The 22,802-nt window shown below is 34.3% G+C and overlaps 3 protein-coding genes across 4 annotated transcripts; all 3 read right to left on the bottom strand.

Moving 5' to 3' along the window:
* Positions 1-1,539: 1,539 nt before the first annotated feature.
* On the bottom strand, positions 1,540-2,146 carry LOC108810361 (glutaredoxin-C13). Its single transcript, XM_018582478.2, has one exon. The coding sequence runs from the start codon at positions 2,068-2,070 to the stop codon at positions 1,762-1,764; it is 309 nt and encodes a 102-aa protein (XP_018437980.1). The 5' UTR covers positions 2,071-2,146; the 3' UTR covers positions 1,540-1,761.
* A 1,737-nt stretch (positions 2,147-3,883) lies between these two features.
* LOC108811141 (putative glutaredoxin-C12) lies at positions 3,884-4,250 on the bottom strand. The gene has a single exon (XM_018583189.2). The coding sequence runs from the start codon at positions 4,248-4,250 to the stop codon at positions 3,939-3,941; it is 312 nt and encodes a 103-aa protein (XP_018438691.1). The 3' UTR covers positions 3,884-3,938.
* A 2,627-nt stretch (positions 4,251-6,877) lies between these two features.
* On the bottom strand, positions 6,878-9,640 carry LOC108813404 (zinc finger CCCH domain-containing protein 32). 2 transcript variants are annotated; one of them, XM_018585942.2, is made up of 7 exons: positions 9,195-9,640; positions 8,926-9,077; positions 8,671-8,733; positions 8,460-8,579; positions 8,077-8,376; positions 7,718-7,999; positions 6,878-7,634 (listed from the first exon to the last, which is right to left on the bottom strand). In XM_018585942.2, the coding sequence occupies exons 1-7, from the start codon at positions 9,286-9,288 to the stop codon at positions 7,269-7,271; spliced, it is 1,377 nt and encodes a 458-aa protein (XP_018441444.2). In that variant the 5' UTR covers positions 9,289-9,640; the 3' UTR covers positions 6,878-7,268. The 2 variants fall into 2 exon arrangements, with proteins under 2 accessions (XP_018441444.2, XP_018441446.2); XM_018585944.2 differs by having other exon boundaries at positions 8,926-9,074; positions 9,195-9,639.
* Between the last annotated feature and the right edge of the window lie 13,162 nt (positions 9,641-22,802).

Below are 22,802 nucleotides of genomic sequence, written 5' to 3'. Positions count from 1 at the left end.
GTTCCATCGATTAAGAAATGTTAGAAGCAACATGGTCCACGGAGAAATCTTGGGTTAGTTGATGCTGACATTGCGGTGTTTTCTCATGTCATATTTTCATGCTTTTTGTTCAACTTGTAATTTGATAAAGTTTAAAGTGTCTTCTGTGGTTGGAGAATATGTACTAGTAGACTAGAAACTAAACCGAAACTGAATATTGTATCATCCCACTTGTGAATTCTAGTATTCGCACGAGCTTTCCTTACTTTAAAAAACTGGACCACTTTATAAGTAATCATCGAACTTCTCTCTATATATATATTCTTTTGGGTCTCAAATATAATAGCGACAACAAGTGAAGGATGTGGTTCTTACGTTTTACACGTCCTACAACTTCCGATTATATTCTCTTCTAAGATCCCAAGTAGTTGGAGGTCAAGAAAAGTTGTTCCATATATCTTGTAAAGCCCTCTTCTACTTTTATTATTTCCCTTCGGCCTTTTGAACTCAAGAGAATAATATTTTTAGAAGCCTTTTACTCGCTTTGGTTCGATAACTTTGAAGTATTACCTAATCTTGCAATTGTGGTGACTTCAAGAAACTATACGGAAATAATGATATGCCTATAATAAGAAAACGAGAGATATTAAAAAAACGAGAGATTCTCAAGAAAAGAAAACTAATGATTTCTCCTAGCCATCATGATATATTCACTTTGGACCGCGAAAGATCTTCTATTCTCTTATTCAAGTTGCTTTCTTTAGTCGCATTAGGCCAGCATTGATATCTTAGCATTGCACAACTTATCCTTCCCTCAAATTTTCAGGGTGGAAGCTCAGTCTATGATTTGCTAGCATATATTCAAAACAATTGGAATTTGGAACTATATATGCTCCAAACATTGGCAATAGCTAAGACAAATCACCCCGCTTTAGACACTAATTCTAAAGGCTACTCTTATCTACCAATGCATTATGCATCTCAGCTTTGGTAGATGGAATTATATATGCTCCAATATTCGCAATACCGTTGGTAGATCAATGGATCCTAATATGCCTACTTAATTAGTTAAAATCCAATAATCAGAAGACGAGGTCATGTGGTTTATTAGCAAATCACTTATAAGCTAACGTCAGATATTTTCCCTAGGTAGTAACATTTTTTCAAAAGTGATTTATACAATTTTATTTATCACAAGTTTCTAAATTTTCAAAAACAGAACTTGATGACAGCCTGGTTAGTTAACATAATCATGATATATATACAGCATCGCTTGCTGAATAGCCAATATGAATACTCTCATCTCTTTTTTTTTTTGATCAAACTCTCATCGTATATATATATTGTCATGTGAATATGTGGCATAAATGGAGATCGTAGATATTTCATGTAAATATTTCAATCCTAAACTAAATTTGTGAATGGAAACCCATAAGCTATCAGAACATGTTGTCGTCCGTTGGTATTTCACGTAGCTAAAAGTAGATATGTAAAGTCTTGTCGATCATGGAGACCAAATTATTAGTGTCGTCAACAACAGAACTAAAAGCAAAATTAACATTTTGTTGAGTACTTTTAATTTTCATTGGCATAAACAGAGATTACATCAACATACACCACTACTACTAGACTGAAACACGAAGATACACCAATATATAGAAAATATATATGACAGAAGAAGACCTCATCTGAATTATAAGCTAGTAGCTTTTGTATATCGAGCTCACACTCTAGCTACAAGGGTTTTTATTGTCACGGATGATCTTTGGTTGGTCCAGATTGCTAATAAAGGAGGGACTGATAAGGTTTGATCAAGGGGATGAGAGAGCCACTAAGGTGAAGGGACATGACTTCATTGGTGGAACCAACGAGCTTGCCACCTACGAAGACAGCAGGTACCGCCGTGGAGCAGCCTATGCGGAGGAGAGCCTTCTCGATCTCACAGCAGTCTGGGTCGGTGTCAATCTCATAGATCGTTGGTTGAACCCTAAGGTCACGGAACAGGATCTGAACGGCGTAGCAGAGACAACATGAGCTCTTAGTGAAGATCACCACTCCTCTCTCTGACGACATTCTCATCACCTTGTCCATGAGATCTGATGTCTAGCTAGGGTTTAGTTAATTTTTTGATTGTCTGATCGATGTATGTGTTTGTCTGGTTTGCGTGTGTAAAATGTTTGAAATCTGCTTAGATATTTATAGCAATTCGTAAGTCTTTAGACACTTGTAGTTTATTTATTTTATTATTTTTTTGGTTATAAAGGACATTCAAAAAGTTATCATTAATATTATGAGAAAATATCCAAAAGGAAAGATAAATATCAGATGCCTAAAGGAAATAAAAAGAAGCTAAAACGACGGCTATTTGAATGTTTTCTTCTTCTTTATATTCTGTTTGACAGTGCCCAAGTTGCACACATTACATATAGAGCAGGGCTGCAGTTGTTTTGAACGTCATTTTGCTGTTGATGAGTTGTTCTATACAATTGGAAACATTTTTATTAATTTCACATTTTTGTGGGGTTAATCGTGATTCGTGAATAATATTTGACACTGCACGTAGCATATGGGTGTGGGTGTGTGTGTGTGTGTGTGTTTGCATGGCCTGCCCGGTGATAATTTTTTGGATCAAACAATTTGTTAAAATTTGGGTAAGCCGGTTTCCTAAACCGGTATACATACCATTGATATCAGTTCCGTAAGAAAATTAGCGTTATACTAGCTAGTAGCTCGTACACACCGTAGAGCCAAAAAGAAGAAAAAGGAAGAAGCTGTCTATATATTAATAATTTAAGAATGTATTCTCTTCACAAATTTCCTTTGATGATTGAATCTTTGTGCCAAAGAATGTTAATATGAAAGAAGATTCGAGCTCTTTCAGTGTGAAAACATATATTCATAACAAAATACAAGCTGATTCTGAAAAGTACCCACTTGCCAAAGGAATATTAATCCGTTTCTTTCTTTTTTCTTAGATTCTTAATTATCTTTCTTCTTATATTACTGATCTCTTCTTTCTAAATATGTCCATCTTGCCGGACGCACGAGTCTTACGCTTAGATCCACGCATGACGCATGAGTAGTTTTTTTTCTTTAACACTGAATACTTCCAATCAAATCAAAAGGCCACAAAGAGCCAACGTACAACGTCAAACAGAGCCCCAACGTACAACCACCAAACGAAAGAGAAAAATAGGAAGCGAGTTTTTTTTTTTTTTGAACAAAAGAGAAAAATAGGAAGCGAGTTATGAGCTGCTTTATTCCGATTGTTTTATGGGAGTAGCTTTTCATGTGCTTTGCATATACAGTATAGTCTCTTTTGTTCAACCGATGCTGTTATGCATAGTTCGATCGATATTCATTTGTATATCGTTTAGTTATTCAAAGGATACAGTTTTGTTTTGTCCAATTGTCAGAAGATATATTGCTAAAATCCAGCTGATTCGTTTTCCATTTACCTTATAAAGTTATGTTATAATTGATTAGTGTTGTTTCAAAAAAAATTTGATTAGCTAATAAGATAACTACTATATGTGTTAGGTTAATTCCTACTTTTCCTAAGTTTAGGATATATGTTTCTACGAGTCCTTATCGATCTAGGACTTTACTCGTTGAATAAATAAGAGTCAATTGCCATGAGAATCAATAAGACAAATTATTACTTCTATAATCATTCCATTACATTAGCTGGTCCGTATCAACTAATAATTAACTAATCTCCCGGAGACATAGTCTTCTCTGGTTTTTGTTGGGGGCAAACCCAAATGTATAATGTTCTTATATATATGCTTGCATGGTTCTATGACATTTTAATTCATAGCGCTAGCATTCAAGACACATCCTCACAATGTATTGTTTGAAGTTTAAGCTTAGATAAATATATATATCAGCGATCACGAGATGACATAATAAAATGAGTGGAGGTTGTATATATATGTAAGCGAATTAATAGTAACTAGTCATAACCAAATTGCTTTGGAGTCTTTTAGCATTTTCTTGAGCGAGCCATTCACGTGGAAGGAGATTATGTCTTTAGCTGAGCCGACGTACCCCCCACCTATGAAAACCGCAGGGACAGCCTGAGTAGAGCCGAAGGCCCCAAAGAGGGCTTGTTCCATGTCTCGGCCTTGTGGGTCCTTGTCGAGCTCATAGATCGCAGGACTTGCCCCTAGCTCGTAGAAGAGAGTCTTGATGCTATGACACATGCAACACGAGCTCTTCGTGAATATCACTGCAGCTTTCTTCGATGCCAAATCTCTTACTCGTTCCATCTATAGGTGTCAAATGGGCGGGTCGTCCACGTCCATATTTAAATGGATTTAATATAGATACACCCATTTTATCCATGGGTTATTAATAGATAAAATATGAATGACCATTTAAAAAATAATCTTTACGGGTTTTGGGTTTCATTGACATGGGTTGTCCAATGGACAAAAAAAATCTAGGATTTCAAAAATAAATTGAGTTTTTCTACCAAAACCGAGAAATCGGGTTTTCTCGCCAAAATCGGGAAATTGAATTTTCTCTGTCAAAATCGTAAAATCGCACAAACTGTAAAATCGGGGTTTTCCACAAAAATTGAGAAATTTGATTTTCCCGCCAAAACCGAGAAATCAAATTTTTCCGCCAAAACCGGAAAAAATCGAGTTTTTCTGCCAAAATCGAGAAATTGAGTTTTCCGCTAAAACCGTAAAATCGGGTTTTCCCGCCGAAACCGAGAAATCGAGTTTTCCCGCCAAAATAGAGAAATCGGATTTTTCCGCCAAAACTGGGAAATCTAGTTTTCCCGCCAAAATCGGAAAATCGAGTTTTCCGCTAAAACCGTAAAATCGCCAAAACCGTAAAATCAAGTTTTCTTGCCAAAACTGAGAAATCGGGTTTTCCCGCCAAAACCAGAAAATCGGGTTTTCCCGCCAAAACTGGAAAATCGGATTTTCCCGCCAGAACCGTAAAATCGGGTTATCCCGCCAAAACCGTAAAATCGGGGTTTCCCGCCAAAACCGTAAAATCGGGTTTCCCGCCAAAACCGTAAAATCGGGTTTTCCCGCCAAAACCGTAAAATCAGGTTTTCCCGCCAAAACCGTAAAATCAGGTTTTCCCGCCAAAACCATAAAATCGAGTTTTCCTACCAAAATCGCAAAATCGGGATTTCCTGCCATAACCGGAAAATCAGGTTTTCCCGCCAAAATCGTAAAATCGAATTTTTCCGTTAAAACCGCAAAATCAAGTTTTCTTGCCAAAACCAAAATTGTTGTATTTATGGATTAATTTTAATTTTATGAACTTGTATATATAATTATAGGCTTATAAATTATAGGCTTATAAATTAAAATCTAAAGTTTTCTTATATGGTCTATTATGGACTCTATGGCAACCCATAAAAATATGGGTTTTAGTGGATATGGTTCTTAATGTACATGGTTCTAATGGACATGGTCACTCTTTGTCTACAAACAATAAATGGACAAATAGATACGGGCTAATGAACGTGGACTCGCCCGGTTTACAGCTGTAGTTCCATCGATCAAGAAATGTTAGAAGCAACAATGGAGTAACCCTCTTGGATCAACTGATGCCGAACAAGCGCCTGTTATTTATAGTCTCCCTTATGTGCTTGGATATTTTACATCCCATGGATAAAACATAGTATTATATAACTTTGACAAAGAAAAACACACGTCTAGTAAATTTATAAGAAAATAAACCATAAACGTTAACAAGAAGTAACTAAAAAGAAATCAGAAAGAGAGCTATCCAGGCTGAAATAAATTACGACAAAAGCTACCTTTACATTATGTATTCCGGTGTTTTATATGTTAAAAAGCTGCATAAATCAGGTATGTCTGCGACATCAGGCAGCAGCATCACATACCCTTAACATTTATTTATACCTGTTTGGAAAATTTAATGCTTGTTTTTTACAGTTTTTTTTTTTTTTAAAAGGGCATTTGTTTTTTATAGTTAACTGAACAATGTAATCTAATTTTGCGATTTATCAAAGTATCTATAAAGGCAAAATTTTGGTGTTGACCAGTGTGATTAGGCATGGGAATATGAGTCTTAATCCGTAGCCCCTGTCCCGTTTGATCCTTTGTATTCCTTCTATTTCATATGTGTAATTCTAATACTTTTTGTGTTATATAAAAAATATTATTTTGAAATTTCAATGCAAATTTTAATTATTTTAACCTTAAAATTGATTGTAAAATGCACTGTTTTATAAGTAATTATATTTATTTCAAATATTTTAGTCAAATATTTATAATTAATAGAAAATTAATTACACATTATTATTTTTCTTAATTTTTGTGAAAAAATGTCAAAATATCAATTATTTAAAAATGTTGGGAGAAAGAGTAGTAAATATCTTCATGTAAGACAGATAAAAAGAGACAAATGCCATAGTTTATAGGTCGTTAATTAGATTCCAGTTTTCTTTTTCTTTTTCTTTTTTTTTTAATTTGTTTTGATCAGAATCATGGCAAGGCTTGACTATGAACGTGTAGGAAGTACGAAGTTAGGAAGATTAGGCCGTAACTGGCATAATAAAATCTTAATACCTTTTTTGGAAAGGACGGAATCTGAAACGCTTAAACTAATCCCGTAAGATTTATGTGGGCCGTAAAGGGTAGTCGGATAATAGTTGGGCCTCATAGAAAAGGCCGTTCTGCTTGCTGTTTCCTTGGCTCAAAACTACGTACAACTTTCAATTCAAAATGAAACTTATACAACATTAACGTGCGAAGCTTCAAAGAGAGTCCCACAAAAAGACATAATCTAATGTGTGAAGCAGTGACATCAACAAATTAACAACACATGATTCAAGCTACAAATATACAACACATGAAAGTTCATCACTGTATATAAGTCACCAACTCGCTAAAGGGAAGAAGGGTTCTAAAAGAAAGAAGAAGAGCGTTTGAGTTCATTCCTTTTTTTTTTCTTGCGTTTTCTTTCAGCCGCAATGGGTCTGAAGTAGAAGCACGAACAATATAAAGAAACCTCACTATACAAACCTTACACACACACACACACACACACACACACAACACATAAGAAAGAAAAGGCCTTTTCTTGTTTTTTTTTGATATATATGCACATATACGTTTCCTCTTAGATATATGTGTCTCAATCGGTTCTTCTACTCAACTAGACTTGTTCTTTTTTAGGTAAGGTTTAGGGTAGGGAGATCATAATATCTCACATCACATGCTTCTATATATATATATATATGATATAATATTAAGAATGATCCTGAGGCCTGCGTATGCTTAGCCCTTTTTTGTTCAAAAGGATCGACGGATTTCTCGGCCTTGTCTTGTGATTCTGCTACCGGTTAGGGAAAGAGAGGTCTGGGTGGAGAGCTGGAGGTCATTGAATGGAACTGAGACGCCACTCTGGGAGAATATCAAACCAGCTGAGATGTTGTTAGATGCGCTTCTTGAGGTTGACAAGTAAGGATCATCCCCTGAAATGAGCTCAGCAGCAGACGAAGAAGAAGAGGGCAAGAGAGGGAAAGGAGCCACGGGTGCATCAGCGAGGGAGGATGCAGAAGGATTGTATCTGATGACTCCCACAGGATGATCAAATTTACATGTTGATCCAAACTTACAGAAGCCGTTTTGTACGTAGAAAGTGCAACATTGCACACCCTGTTTTTAGAAAGAGAAAAAAGAAAAAGGGTGTTACATTGGGAGGGTGGCAGGCATATTTAATAGAAAGAGAGGAAGCATACCGGACGTAGAGGAAGACCAATGGAGCTGAGGACGCAATTAGGTGTAGGTGGAACACGAAGTCGAGGATGATGAAACTTGCAAGATGTACCAAACTTACAATCTCCTGTTTTCAAATAGTACTGGCACTCTGGCTCACCGGGTCTCTCTGGGAAGCTCTCTTCCTTCTGAAAAAGACCACCAGATGGATAGACCCCGGGAGTGGTGGAAGAGAGCTGTGTAACTCCATACAAAGAAGTGGCTTGCTGAGCAGCACCAGGAGATAGAGCAGGGCTGACAGGTGCCTGGATGAGAGAATCAAAGTTAAAAGAAAGAAAATGTAAAGTGGTGAAGAAACAAAGAATAAAGAAGGGGGTGGTACCGAGTAATGACTCCAGGCTTGAATAGGAAGGACCCCAGGGGGGGTTAAGAGCATTGGAGCATAAGGGCCTTGCATAAAAGAACCGGGAAGAAGAGGTCTCAAGCTAGAGGAAGGAGGTGAAGGCATAAGGGAATGATGTTGCTGCACCGATGGATAAAACTGAGGTGCAGAAGCTGGAGGTGGGAGAGTTGCAGTAGCAGCAGCAGCAGCAGCAGCAGCAGGCTGGGGGTGATGGAATTTACAGGTAATACCAAATTTGCATTGCCCCGTTTTCAAAAAGTAAGAGCACTCGTTTACACCCTAACAAAGAGAAGAGAAGAGAGAGTCTATATTAGATGAAAAGAGAGTGAAAGAAGAAGAAGAAGGGAAAGGAAAGGTTTAACCTGACGAACAGGGTAGCCATAGATATTGAGAGGAACGTGGGTCACGGATCCACCTGCATTCCTTGGATGGTTGAATTTGCATGAAGCCCCAAATTTGCAGGTTCCAGTTTTCAAATAAAACTGCAAAAAAAAAGAAACAAAAAAACATTATTGAAAAAGAAAGAAAGAAAGAAAGAAAGGAAGATTTGAATGGAGAAGGAAGAGGTACTACTTGACAAGGGAGAGCACCAAGGCGTTCGGGATACTGTCCTGTGGCTCTAACAGTTGCTTCAACCTACATTTTATAGTATAAGAGAGACAGAGAAGCAAAGAGCTTTTGAAACATAGCACAAAAAAAAACCCACCAGACTGGAAAACACAGCCCCACATTACGGATATTTTTTTTTTTTTTAAAAGAGTCATTTTTTTATACATATAGTATATAGAAAGAAAGGAAACTGAAGAAGATAAAAAAAAAAAGGATAACCGTGGCACGATCAGGAGGATGATTGAAACGGCATCTAGAGGCGTAACCACAGACACCAGTACGCATGTAGTAGGCACAGTCAGGAGCACCTGCTCTCTCTGGGTACGTTTCACTTTTACCTAACCCTAATCCTCCCCACATCGATGATTCTGCTGCACAAATCATTCATTATTTACAAATCTCACCAAGACAAAAACCAAAAGAGAGACTGTTGGTTCAGGCACATGCGAATCTATTCAAAGAAGAAGCAGAGAGAGAGAGAGAGAGACCTTGAAGTCCGGCGGCGTCTCCTGGTCCGGTCCACTGGGGAGCAGAAGCATGTGAGCCATTCATCGCCGTAGGATTGCGTCCATACATGTCCATCTGAAACCCCCCTCCCTCTTTTTTTTCTAGGGTTTTTCTGTACAGTAAAACGCTCTCTCTCTCTCTCTCTCTCACTCACACACACCTAACCTTCTACACAAACAAGAGAGAGTAAATTGAGAAATGTCAAAGACCGAAAGCAAAAAAGCAACCCCCCAATTCCAATTCCAACTCCAATTCTAGAGAGAGATAAAGAAAACAAGAGAGAGAGAGAGAGACAGACAGTGACTGATTCAAAGCTCTCTCTTTCTTCTTCTTCTTCTTAAGACTACCCGTACACTCTCTCTCTCTCTCCTCTCCCAGTCTTTCTTTTTTTAGCTTTCCTTTTCTCTTTTCCGTTTTTTTTTAGAAATTATTTCCCTGGGTTGTATTTCCCTAATTAAAATATATATATATATATAATTCATTTTCTTTCCTTGTTATATCTTTATGTCTCGTCGCCTAGTAGAAGCATCTCCAGAAAAAATGAAGATATTTCCAAGATAATATTATACTTACTTTCAAATAATCAAATCTTAATTTTTCTTCCAGTTAATTGTTCTTTTTTAATATAATAACTAGGCAAGGCGCGGAATGAGATGGTTAGATTAGCAATTTTTCGAAAATATTAGAAAGTATATATATATAGTTTGGAATTTGGGTTTTGTGTGTTTTTTTGTGTTTAATCTCGGTGGTGCTGATTTTACGGTATAGACGTCACTGAGATAGAAACATATGTAAATCCTTTACTTTAGTGACATGTAAAAATTTACTGGAATATAAGAGTAAACACAAAACATGTTACCTGGCAACTGCGAAAGCATGTAATCATTTATTTTATCCACTTCATCATTTGTGGGAGTGAGAATGACTCGATGTCTATACAAATCCTTAACTGTTGAGGTTTGAAAAGCTTGTCCATAAACCTCTTTTTCCATAGTCTCAATAGTTTATACATATCACCGGTGTGATTTATCTTACTCTGATTCATTTGCAAGAACTTGCATATAAAGATATAATTATTATTATACAATTTGATTTTCATATGAATGATTTTTGTATAATAACATACCTTCCTCATAGGTCATTGACTTCAAACATGTAAGGATTTCACAGAACTTGGCTGTATTCTTTGAACCATGTAAGAAGAACTGATTTTGTGTATAATATCTAATTCGAGTAAGATAAATATTATTAATATCTAATCAAATTATATGTACGTAAATATTTGTGTAATCACACTCTTTGCATAGGTTTTATGTATAAATATTATTAATATATAATCAAATTATCATGTATGTAAATTTTTGTGTAATCAAACTTGTTCTATATTTCTTTCTTTGCATCTTACTCTCGAACTCATTTTGTTTATCTCTCTATGGCTCTCTCTCTCTCTATGGCTCTCTCTCTCTCTCCTCTCTCTCTCTCTCTCTCTCTCTCTCTCTCTCTCTCTCTCTCTCTCTCTCTCTCTCTCTCTCACAGATTTTATCAGTATTGATGAGTGTTTAAAAAAATAAGATTAAGATTTTAACATATTTTTATTTTAAACATACGAATCGTATTAATGCCCGCACACGGGCATTAATGCGATTCTTATGTTTTATGTATAAATATTATTAATATCTAATCAAATGTTTGATGTATTATTAAAACTAAATTTGTTCTTCAGATGTTTTATGTATTATTAATATAAATATGTATTATTCAAATACGATTCATATGTTTTATGTATTACTAAAACTAAATTTGTTCTCCATTCAGTCTTTGTGGTTCAAAACTATAAGCATTTTAGACATTACTTAATTCAATATAGTTTGAGGTTTAAATTATTATCTCTCTCTCTCTCTCTCTCTCTCTTTCTCTCTCTCTCTCTCTCTCTCTCTCTCTCTCTCTCTCTTGGTATCCCCCTCATCGTAAACCCTTTTTTTTTGAGAAATATAAAAATGTAAACATTCTTTTAATTCATCGATTATCTTTTAACTACCACAATTTTGTTTTATATGGGAATGTTTCCTAGTTTAATATTTTATCATGAATTTTTCTTGGGTGAATTACCAACTAATCATAGTTTGCCAATTAATATACAGTTTTATAAAATTTAAATAAATAAATAATAATAATTTGTGTTAAGTTTTTAAAATAAATGAAAAATATTAGTAGCTGCCAAAAGATGAATTTTTTTTAACAATTTTAAAACCGTCACAAAAGAGTAAATCATAAACATTAAACACTATACTCTAAACCTTGGATACAAATCCAAACACTAAACCCTAAATTCTTGGATATACCCTAAACCCTTGGGTAAATCTTAAACACTAAACTGTAAAATCTTGGATATACCCTAAACACTAAATCTCTCTCTCTCTCTCTCTCTCTCTCTCTCTCTCTTTTGGTATCCCCTTCATCGTAAACCTTTTTTTCTTTGAAAAATATAAAAATGTAAACATTCTTTTAATTCATAGATTATCTTTCAACTACCACAATTTTTATTTATATGGAAATGTTTCCTCGTTTAATATTTTATCATGAATTTTTCTTGGGTGAATTACCAACTAATCATAGTTTGTCAATTAATGTACAATTTTTAAAATATAATAAATAAAATAATAATAATTTGTGTTAAGTTTTTAAAATAAAAGAAAATATTATTAGCTGCAAAAAGATGAAATTTTTTTAACAATTTTAAAACCGTCACAAAAAAATAAATCATAAACACTAAACACTATACACTAAACCCATGGACAAAGCTTAAACCCATGGGTAAAAATCCAAACACTAAACCCTAAATTCTTGGATATACCCTAAACACTAAATCTCTCTCTCTCTCTCTCTCTCTCTCTCTCTCTCTCTCTCTCTCTCTCTCTCTCTCTCTCTCTCTCTCTCTCTCTCTCTCGGTTTCCCCCTCATCGTAAACATTTTTTTTGAGAAAAATAAAAATGTTAACATTCTTTTAATTCATCGATTGTCTTTTAACTACCACAATTTTGTTTTATATAGGAATGTTTCCTAGTTTAATATTTTATCATGAATTTTTTGGGTGAATTACCAACTAATCATAGTTTGCTAATTAATGTACAGTTTTTAAACTATAATAAATAAAATAATAGTAATTTGTGTTAAGTTTTTAAAATAAATGAAAAATATTAGTAGCTGCCAAAAGATGAAATTTTTTTAACAATTTTAAAACCGTCACAAAAAATTAAATCATAAACACTAAACACTGTACCCTAAACCCATGAACAAAGTTTAAATCCATGGGTAAAAATCCAAACACTAAACCCTAAATTCTTGGATATACCCTAAACCCTTGGGTAAATCCTAAACACTAAACTGTAAACTCTTGGGTATACCCTAAACACTCTCTCTCTCTCTCTCTCTTTCTCTCTCTCTCTCTCTCTCTCTCTCTCTCTCTCTCTCTCTCTCTCTCTCTCTCTCTCTCTCTCTCTCTCTCTCTCTCTCGGTATCCCCTTCATCGTAAACCTTTTTTTTTTGAAAAATATAAAAATGTAATCATTCTTTTAATTCATCGATTATCTTTTAACTACCACAATTTTTATTTATATGAAATGATTCCTAGTTTAATATTTTACCATGAATTTTTCTTGGGTGAATTACCAACTAATCATAGTTTGCCAATTAATGTACAATATTTTTTTAATATTTTTTTAATATAATAAATAAAATAATAATAATTTGTGTTAAGTTTTTAAAATAAAAGAAAAATATTATTAGCTGCAAAAAGGTGAATTTTTTTAACAATTTTAAAACCGTCACAAAAATTAAATCATAAACACTAAACATTATACCCTAAAAATTTATAATTTTTTTACTGATTCAATTAAATGCAAACAACTTTACATGCACAACGTCCTCGTATGTATTAAACAAACATATGTGTTTTACAGAATCTGCTCGATATTATTATAATGCAATGTGATCTAAGCCAATGAAGTAGTTAAACAAATGTGTTTTCTTGCATTGTACGTCTATTTAGCTTATTTCTATAACCTTACTTGACAAAAAAGAGAAGAGAACCTTTTTATTAGTTGAAGCTGTTGTTTCGGTTATTCAACTTCCGCGAAGAAGACACACATACTTCTTTATTTTTTGCTTCAAAGAATTCATACAACATATAACTTACATACATGAAACATCAGTGTGCACAAATAACCAAACGATAGAATACAAAAAAATACATGACAGTCTATCAAATTTGACTATAATGATACTCCTTCGTTCAATCCAATTTTGGCTATGCAGAGAAGCAAATGACTCCGAATATTACTTACATAAAAACTATTGTTATACCATAGCAGCAAATGTTTGATCACAATGCAAGACTTCCTTTGAATGCAAGACTTCCTTTGAATAACAGCAAATCACCATAGCAGCAATTGTTTCACCCACTTGCCTTGTCAAAATACACAACTTCCTTTGAATGTTTGATCACAACTTGATTACTAACATAATGCTTGCGAGAAACAGGGATATAAACATCAGCTCCACGAGCAGCTCGGTTCTACAAAAACATGAAAAATGTAGATAATTATGGTCGACCTATAGAACAACAAAAAATAAGTGTAGCGACTATAAAAAACATAAAGTTTATTCTTCATAAACATATCAAATCTTTTCCTTCTCTCAATCTTCCATAGTTACTCGGGACTGATGTTTGCTCGTCCCTTAGCTCTCCCTTAGCTCTCCGTGTTTGCTCGTCCCTTAGCTCTCCCTGTTTGCAAACGGCAAACTCATCCGATTTGGCCTTCGCAACTGAAGTTCAAGCCAGTTGTATGTTATCCCTAACTTTTGTCCTCCTCGTCTACGCTAAGGGCTGCCTCATCGATCTCGAGGTCAAGAACACGCGACAGAAGACGGCAAGACTCAAAGGGAGAGAACGATGACTCGGATCCTTCCATCGTCGAGAGGTAATGCTTCAAAGTGTTTCTGCTTCGTGGTGGTGAGTTTCGTACGATTTTATCCACATGCTGAGAAGGGGATTCAAACCATAAGTTGGAAATGTAGTTGTTTCTAAATGTTTAACGACAACGCAGCACAAAACGAATGAACAAACAAACAGTTTGCGCATGAATGAAAAAAAATTGGTTACGTTTCTTGTAATGGAACCAAATAAGGAAACAAATCAAAGAATTAAATGATCCGTTTTTCTTAAACTCCCTCACAGAGTGACACGTGGATCCGAGCCTTCTCATGCATTCTCACCAAAATCGTTTATGGAAAGCCTTAAAAATGTTTCTCCTTTAATATATAGGGGATGACAGTAATGCCTTTAAGCGGAAGTGGCGCGCGTGAGTGTGTTGTGAAGAAGAGGCCGATTCCAGTTTATATCACCAACCCGACTTCCTCCCAACTGGTTTGGTTTGAAACTGAGTTATTCTATTCCTTAATATAAAAGCCCAAATTTAGAACTAACCAATTACAATCCTCAAGGCCATATATATACCTCCCACTATTGTGTCTCTAAGCCCACTATGATATCCATGGCACAGAAATTAATTAAAGAACATTTGATCCAAAAACTAAAGGTCAGAGTTGAGCCGAAGCCCTATTTGTTATCAACTTATCAGTCCCCAACGTCACTATGTTTTTGTTTTAGTAGATAAGACTCTGGTGCAGACCCGACATTGGATGTAATCCTAACGTATGGAAGCTGGTTATACAAATTTCTAACCCTAATTGAAACCTAAGCAAACAAACAATTGTTTGATTCAGTATCAATGGACAATGGAGTCTCATCAGTCAGTTACTACAGTTTAATATTGTGCGGCCAAAAGGAAATGAAGAGAAATTAGACTGGTCAAGAAAGAACAAAACTATAAAAATGTTTGTGGAGAGTGAGCTCCAAATTCATTTCCGTGTCAGGGCCTAGTCAACATATTTCAGATATGTATGAAGAATAAACACGTCCGCAAGTTGATGTTTTTATATTTAGGATTCTTATCGAATTAGAGAGAAAACTGAGTTTTTTTTTAAAGAATATAATACAAGCCACAAGTAGTAATTAAGTAAAAGACAAGAATAAATTTGTATTTAAACTACTGTAATAGAGTTAGTGCATGGACCCGCTCAGAAAACCTAGAGTCGCACGCTTAAATAAGTACGTTGATTAGATTCGCTAAACTAAATCTTAACAACTAGGAAATAAAAATGCCATTAAAAATTACTTACGGTAATATAATAATGGATGACGAATCCTTCATTCTGTGACATGAATAAATAATGAATTATATACTTTTGCGAAATCCGTTTGTTTATTTATTTATTTATTTATTATTAGATCATGGAGAATTGACGATATATTCCTTAACCGAAATAATTCAGTAGTATTTGCTTTTTATCAAGTCATCTGAGAGGATATCTTTCTCAAAGGTATATATTTAGTGATCAACTTTAGAATTAAATATAGTAAAACATGTACTATGTATACTTGTGAACATAGTATACATAGATATTGTTATTCTCGCCTAAATCTTATATATGGAACATAACCTTTTAGGAAAAGTGCAAAACAACGCATCAAATTTTAGCAAAAAAAAAGTGCAAAACAACTATGGCATATGATTTGACAAATAAAATTTGCATACAAGCATGACATAGCTCTCTAAAGAAAATGGCTTTCGCTCATTCGCTGTATGGTTAGGACTTAAGAGGAAGATAGTTAAAAGTTAAAATTAATTTAACGACCAAGTAAAATATTACAAATGCTTAAGCATGTTATTTCATATTTTGAACTAATTTATAATATACAAATGCTTAGAGCGTCATCATCCAGCGATTAGTTAATTATATAACCAAAGACGTACATAATTTGTTACAAGGTGGTCCGATCCACCATCTCCAGACACTTGTCATCAGTTTAATAAAAAAATACATTTTATATTGCTATATACATTTTAAACCATCTGAGTTAGGTTTTTGGGGAAAACATAAAATAAAATAAAACCCAAATATCATACTTCTAGAACATATACTTACCAAAATCAAAAGCATTTATATGTTTCCTGCCTATATACATATTGATGTACTTATTTTACATGTCACCGGTCGAGTCTTAGATTATTTTTTCATGTGGCTAAAAAACATATACATAAATGTTTTGATAGTAAGATAATTTTTGTTGTCTTCTTCTCGTGGACGGACAATTATCTTTTTTTTTTACTTTTTTAGTTTAAAAAAAAATAATCGTCTACCCATAAAAAAAAACAACAAAAATCGTATCTCAAATATATAATTTTCGTATATAAATAATAAAATATGTAAATATAAATAAACGGTCATTGTTATTTTTAAATTTAATAAGACTAAGAACATCTCTAATATATTTTATTTTACTTTTTTAATAAAGAGATCTGTTATAAGGTTAAAAGTTATTTCAATATAGTTTTCTATAATAGTAATTTCTAAATATAGAGTAAAATATATAAATTTATTATTTTTTATAAATAAAAAAATTGTTTTATAAAAAAAAAATATGGGTTGGAGTGAATTTTGCTTTAAATATTATTATATAAATAAATATAGAAATTAGTTGGAGATGTTCTAAAGAAGCGACAAATTAATTTTGTGTTATGCTTTTAAAAGAAGCTACAAACTACCTAGTTATAGGCTCTTTAATGCTGGCAAGCAGACTACTAATTATAGACCACAAGACGTGTTATATGGTCCACAAGTTAGATATTGGTGTTTATTAAATTAACTCTTAGTTCTTAATTATTTAATTGTTGATACTATATATGGTACTCAAAGATACTTTTTTTTTTTTTTTGCATAACTGTTAATATCATTAAAAATGAAAGTTTGATTTTACAAAAGTTGCAAATCAAAGAAACTGAGACACCTTGGCAAAAAAGAAATAAAAACAAGGTGAAACAAGAACATAGACAAAGGGGTGAGCCATTATCTAAGCCACAAAGACATCAGATTTCCAAACTGCTTCCTGTGTTTCCTTGCAGTGATCGAGTTTCTTACTTCCTTATCAATGAGCTTATGCAACATGACAGGAGGAAGTAAGCCTTGGTTGTGGATGAAGTTGTTCCGCTGTCTCCATAGGTTGTAGATTGTTGACTGAGCTGCTAATTTCCTTATGGTGGAGGGAGCAGTAGTTGAAGAGTGTCTGATCCAGGACAAAAGCTCAGCCCAGGAGCATAATGAAGAAGAAGGCGACAGTCTTGCAATCGTCAGGTTCCAAACTTCCCTGCTGTAAGAGCATCTTAGGAACAGGTGATCTCGAGTCTCATCAGCTGTGGAGCAGAAGGTACAGGTTGAAGGCACCTGCATACCCCAAGAAGCCAACCTTAGTCTGGTGGGAAGCCTATCCGCGTTTGCCACCCAGAACGTGAAAGCGTTTTTAGGAGTAGCACCTTTGAACCAGACAAGGTCAGCCCACTGTTTTACTTCTTGTCTTGGTCTTAGTACTTCCCACATCTTTGAGGCAGGATATTTAGCTCCTATGTTAATGCTTCTCCCATCAACACACCAGTCAAAGGAATCCTCAGGGTCAGACTGCTGCGGTAGCGGGATGGTGGAGAGAAAGATATGAAAGGTGACTGCCGCTTCTGATCTTGGAGACGGTAAGCACCAGCCTGTTGAGGTGCAGGCTTTGGAGACCTTTGCATTCAGGGGTATCCGGAACTGAGCAGGACCAGCAGGGCCTATCCAATTTATTAGTTGACCAAGAGGCGTCCACCTATCAAACCAGAAGCTGACAGAGTTGCCATTGCCTAGAATTGGAGTGGAGAACCTGGATCCCTCGTGTCTCAGCTTTAAGATCTGTTTCCAAGACCAAGAGTCTAGGTCGTTTTCCTCTATTGCCCATAAGCTTTTCTCTTTCAAATGAAATTCTTTGTGCCAAGCCACCCATAACGATTTGCTATCTGAAAGGAGGAGCCACAGAAAACGCAAGCATAAGACCCTGTTCCAATGGTAGAAACTCCTAAGACCCAACCCTCCTTCATTTTTGGGGAGGCAAACCGTTTCCCAGGCTATTTTTGCTCTTCCCACAATATCTGTGTTACCTGACCATAAGAAGCTAGAGCAGAGAGACTCAATCTTTCTTATGCAGCCTTTTGGGAGAATAAATGTCGAGATCCAAAAGGTGACAGTACCATTAATAACTGAAGATATCAGCTGGAGCCTCCCCGCAAAGGAAAGTGACTTGACAGCCCATGATCTGAATATGAGACGTAGCTTGACTAGTAGCGGCTCATATTCTGAGATTTTTAATTTTCTGCTCATTAACGGCAAGCCAAGGTACCTGATGGGAAGTGATCCTCGGGGGAAGCCGAAACACGCTATGTCTGTCACTTCATTTGTAGTCAGACCCGAGTGGAAGAGTTCAGTCTTAGCGGTATTAGTATGGAGGCCAGACCAGGAGGCAAAATGATCCAGGCACTCTATTATTCCGTGAAGAGAGTTGCAGCTTCCGTCAAAGAAAACCATAACATCATCCGCAAACATGAGGTGGGTGATCTTTAGCTGAGCGGTGCGGGGATGATACGAGATGAGATTTTCATCAAATCGACATTGGAGCAGACGTGAGAAAGCTTCCATCGCCAATACAAAGAGATAAGGAGACATCGGGTCACCTTGGCGGATTCCTTTAGAGCTCGTAAAATGACCAGATGAGACTCCATTCACAGATAGAGTAAAGGTGGGCGTAGTTATGCACTGAGAGATCCAATTTATAAATATTTCAGGGATGGAGAGAGCTCGGAGCGTACCCAAGATGAAATCCCAGTGAATGGAGTCAAAGGCTTTGCTCAAGTCCACCTTTAACATTGCTCTAGGCTGGTCGCTACTTGTGTTGTAGCCCTTGACAAGGTCAGTGGCAAGCAGGACGTTCTCCGCTAGCAGACGACCCGGGAGAAACGCAGACTGTGCTTGAGAGATAATCTGAGGCAAAACTTCCTTAAGTCTGGTAGCCAGCAACTTAGAAATTACCTTATATACTGTGTTGAGACAGCATATTGGCCGGAATTGCTTGACCATCGTAGCATTAACAAGCTTCGGGATCAGGACGATAGTTGTAGAATTCCACTGCTTCAAAAGAGAACCTGAGATGAAGAATTCCAGGACCGCATCTGTAACTTCCGCACCGACGACATTCCACAACGAGGTGAAAAATTCAGCACTGAAACCATCCGGGCCACTTGTTTTATTCCTGGGCAGAGAGAAGAAAGCGTTTCTGATTTCCTCCCTTGTAAACATCTTAGAGAAGTTTTCAGATTGACTTACGGTTCTTTCAGAAGTACTCAAAGATACTTACGGTTCTTTAATCGTATATGATTCTTTATTAGCTCGTTCCACAACAAGTACCAAACTTACGTATTGAATAATAACCTTAGAAAACACTTCTGTTACCCAATTATATAGTATACAAGGCACTTCGATCAGCTCACGTTTAAACACATTTCTGGTCTAGTGTATTCTATCTAACAATAAAAACGTTATTTATAAATAGTATTTTGAATATAAGTGCAAATGACACGAAAAGAAGCAAAAACCTAAATTTATACTATTAAAGCAGGATCCTATTGGATTTTTTACTAAAAATACATTTTCTTTATTAACATTGCATATTTTATTAAGGGCAATCAAGTAATATTAATAACACATTTATATTGGATCATTTATTTTGATCCAGCCCACTACCCACTTCAGATCTCTCTTGGGTCATTTGGGCCGATTAAGAAATCAGATCCAATTTTTATTTTTTTCTCCAAATTCAAATAATTTCTTTTCAATCATTCTTAATATTCTGTGTAGTAAACAAAATTAATCACTTAATTATTATATTTTTTTCTTAAATATAATTTAAACATTCCGAAAAATGATTTTTTCATTGAAAAGTATAAATATTTATTAAAAGTATATAAATTTTTTATTTAAAAAATTAACCACATAATAAAATTAATTTATCAGAGTTATACCAACTTAATTCATTAAAAATAAAGTATAATTTTCTAAACATCAATACTCATTAGACCTGGACGTTCGGGTACGGATCGGTTCTTTCGGGTATCAGGTTTTTTCGGGTTTTGAAATTAAATTCCATTCGGTATTATAGAATTTTTGATCGGGTTCGAATCGGATCTTTCCGGATCCGGGTGGGTTCGGTTCTCATGCATAAGAACCTGAAAAATAACCAAATAACCAAAGTATCTAAAACGGGTTCGGTTAGTTGTACTCAAAGTAACCAAAGTATCCGATTTGGTTCAAATTTTTGTATCCAAATTATTCAAAAATAACCAAAAATTATCCCTTCTATACAGTTTTTGGAGTAAACTTTTATCCAAACTATCATATTTTATCCAAAAATACTCAAAAGTACCAAAAATAACTACTATAGTTAACTTATATTATTAATTTAAAATATTAAAATAATTATAAATATAATTATAACATATATTTTTAGATATATGTTCATATTTCGGATATCTTAGGGTACTCATTCGGTTCTCGGTTCGGATCGGGTTCGGGACCAGTTTTTAAGATATAGCAATTTAAAACTCATTCGGATATTTACCCCGGGTCTGATCGGGTCCGGGATCTTGATTTTCGGGTCGGTTTCGGGTTGGTTCTTCGGATCCGGATATTGTGCTCAGGTCTATACTCATTTAAAATGAAATGCGACAAAGAAAGATAAAAAGTTTAAGTCTTTTATAAAAAAACAAATATATTAAAATATGACATTTACTAAATATTTGTCAATTTTTAAAAAAATAAGGAAAATAAACCCACGCTTTCAGTAAAAGGTTATTTGGAAAGTTCTAAACCAGAAAAGGGAACCGTAGAAATAGTCGGACAATGAATTTTGGTTAGTTGTACTCTTCATGGGTGTGATGGGTCTTTAAGAGTGTCTAGCGATGTACTTATCATATATCATGTGCAAATCTTCAAATAAAAATAAATGATCAGAAGTGTGATAACTTGTATAAGTGACACTGTAGAAATACAAACCGTTAAAAATGTATAATTCAGACAAAAGACGTCACAAATTTGAACCAAGCAGGCAAGTACTTATTAAATGTTAAAAAATATCATATTTGTGAACTTAATACCACTATTTGGTGCCCGATTTTAAAATCTCTCAAATGCATCCGGCTTAATAAATGTGTTATCTTGTTCTATCATTGCATTCTACTATTGTTTTGGGTTACGTTGCCAAATTTTCAATTATATCCTGATTTTTTGGCCTAATACAAGGTCTACTTAGATAAAATGTGTTTTTGGAGACAAACTTGGATATAGTGTCATTGGATGGGCTAAAATTGCTTTATTCGTTTAGCACCAATTTAAACATCTTCGTTGTAAATGATAAAATATAATAATATTGTTCCAACTCAACTTCATATTTTATAATAGAATAGTGAACAAATAAAAATAGATAATATTATATGTGAAGTAAATTATCTTGTAAAGTAAGATATAAAATTGGGCTGTAGTATTTCTCTAAAATAAAATAAAAGAAAAAATATTGCATAATTGTTTTAATCTAATTTTATACTTCATTTTATAATTGAGTAATGAACAAACAAAAAATAGATTATTCTATTTGTAAAGCAAACTCCATTATAAAATTAAGTTAAGTTGGAATATCTCTTATTCCATATCCTATTTTACTCAGTTTTAGAGAAAAAAATAGAATATGATTGGAAATGACCTTAAAATGCATTATGAAATATTATGTTTTGTAAAGCATAACATTTCATTAATATATACCTTTGTTAGCATGCTTTTTAAAAAACAATCTAGAAAGAGCATATTAAAATATATAATCGATTAAAAGTTTAAGAGAGATTAATTAGTCTCTAGAATTAAAGAATCAAAAGGAGAAATTAGCTTGACCTGCCACATTGTCCCCCCCTTCCAGAGAGGGAGAGGCTTATCGACCTAGACCTCTTTCATTGGTTGTATGACACGTCATCACCCTCGATGACAGAACATAAATACTCCTTTGTTTGCGTCTATTAATCTTTATTATTAAAAGAGAAATACACTTATAAAATGCTCCTGAGTTTTTAATATATTTACAATGGTATGTCACTGAACATTTAATTAATATTCCTTTATTAATGCTTGTCTTTTCAGTTATTTAATGTATGTTTTCTAAATTTTTTTTTGTCTTTTTCTGTTTAGTTAATGCATTTCCAAAATCAAATTCTATTTAATGTATGTTACCTTTTATGATTTTTGTCTTTTCTGTTTAATTAATACATTCCCAAAATCGAATTCGTAATAAATAAAAAGTTTGGCAACAATAATTAATAAACCTAACTTATATTATTTATTATTTTTTCCTATGTTTTATATATGTGTTTGTGTTTGCAAACAATTAATAAATATAGCTTTGAATGTTTAATGAAGAATATTATTTATAAATATGTAATTGTATTTTTATTATTTATTAGTAATAACTAAAAATACAGTCACATTAACTAATTAAATTTTTCAAAAAATTCTATACTTTTCAAAAAATTTGCTAACATGATTTAATATTTTCACAGTGCATGCACCTT

Source organism: Raphanus sativus, chromosome 6 (assembly GCF_000801105.2).
Source record: "Raphanus sativus cultivar WK10039 chromosome 6, ASM80110v3, whole genome shotgun sequence".
NCBI lineage: Eukaryota > Viridiplantae > Streptophyta > Magnoliopsida > Brassicales > Brassicaceae > Raphanus > Raphanus sativus.
The sequence above is the reverse complement of the archived record's forward strand: the minus strand, read 5'-3'. Positions and strand labels throughout refer to the sequence as shown.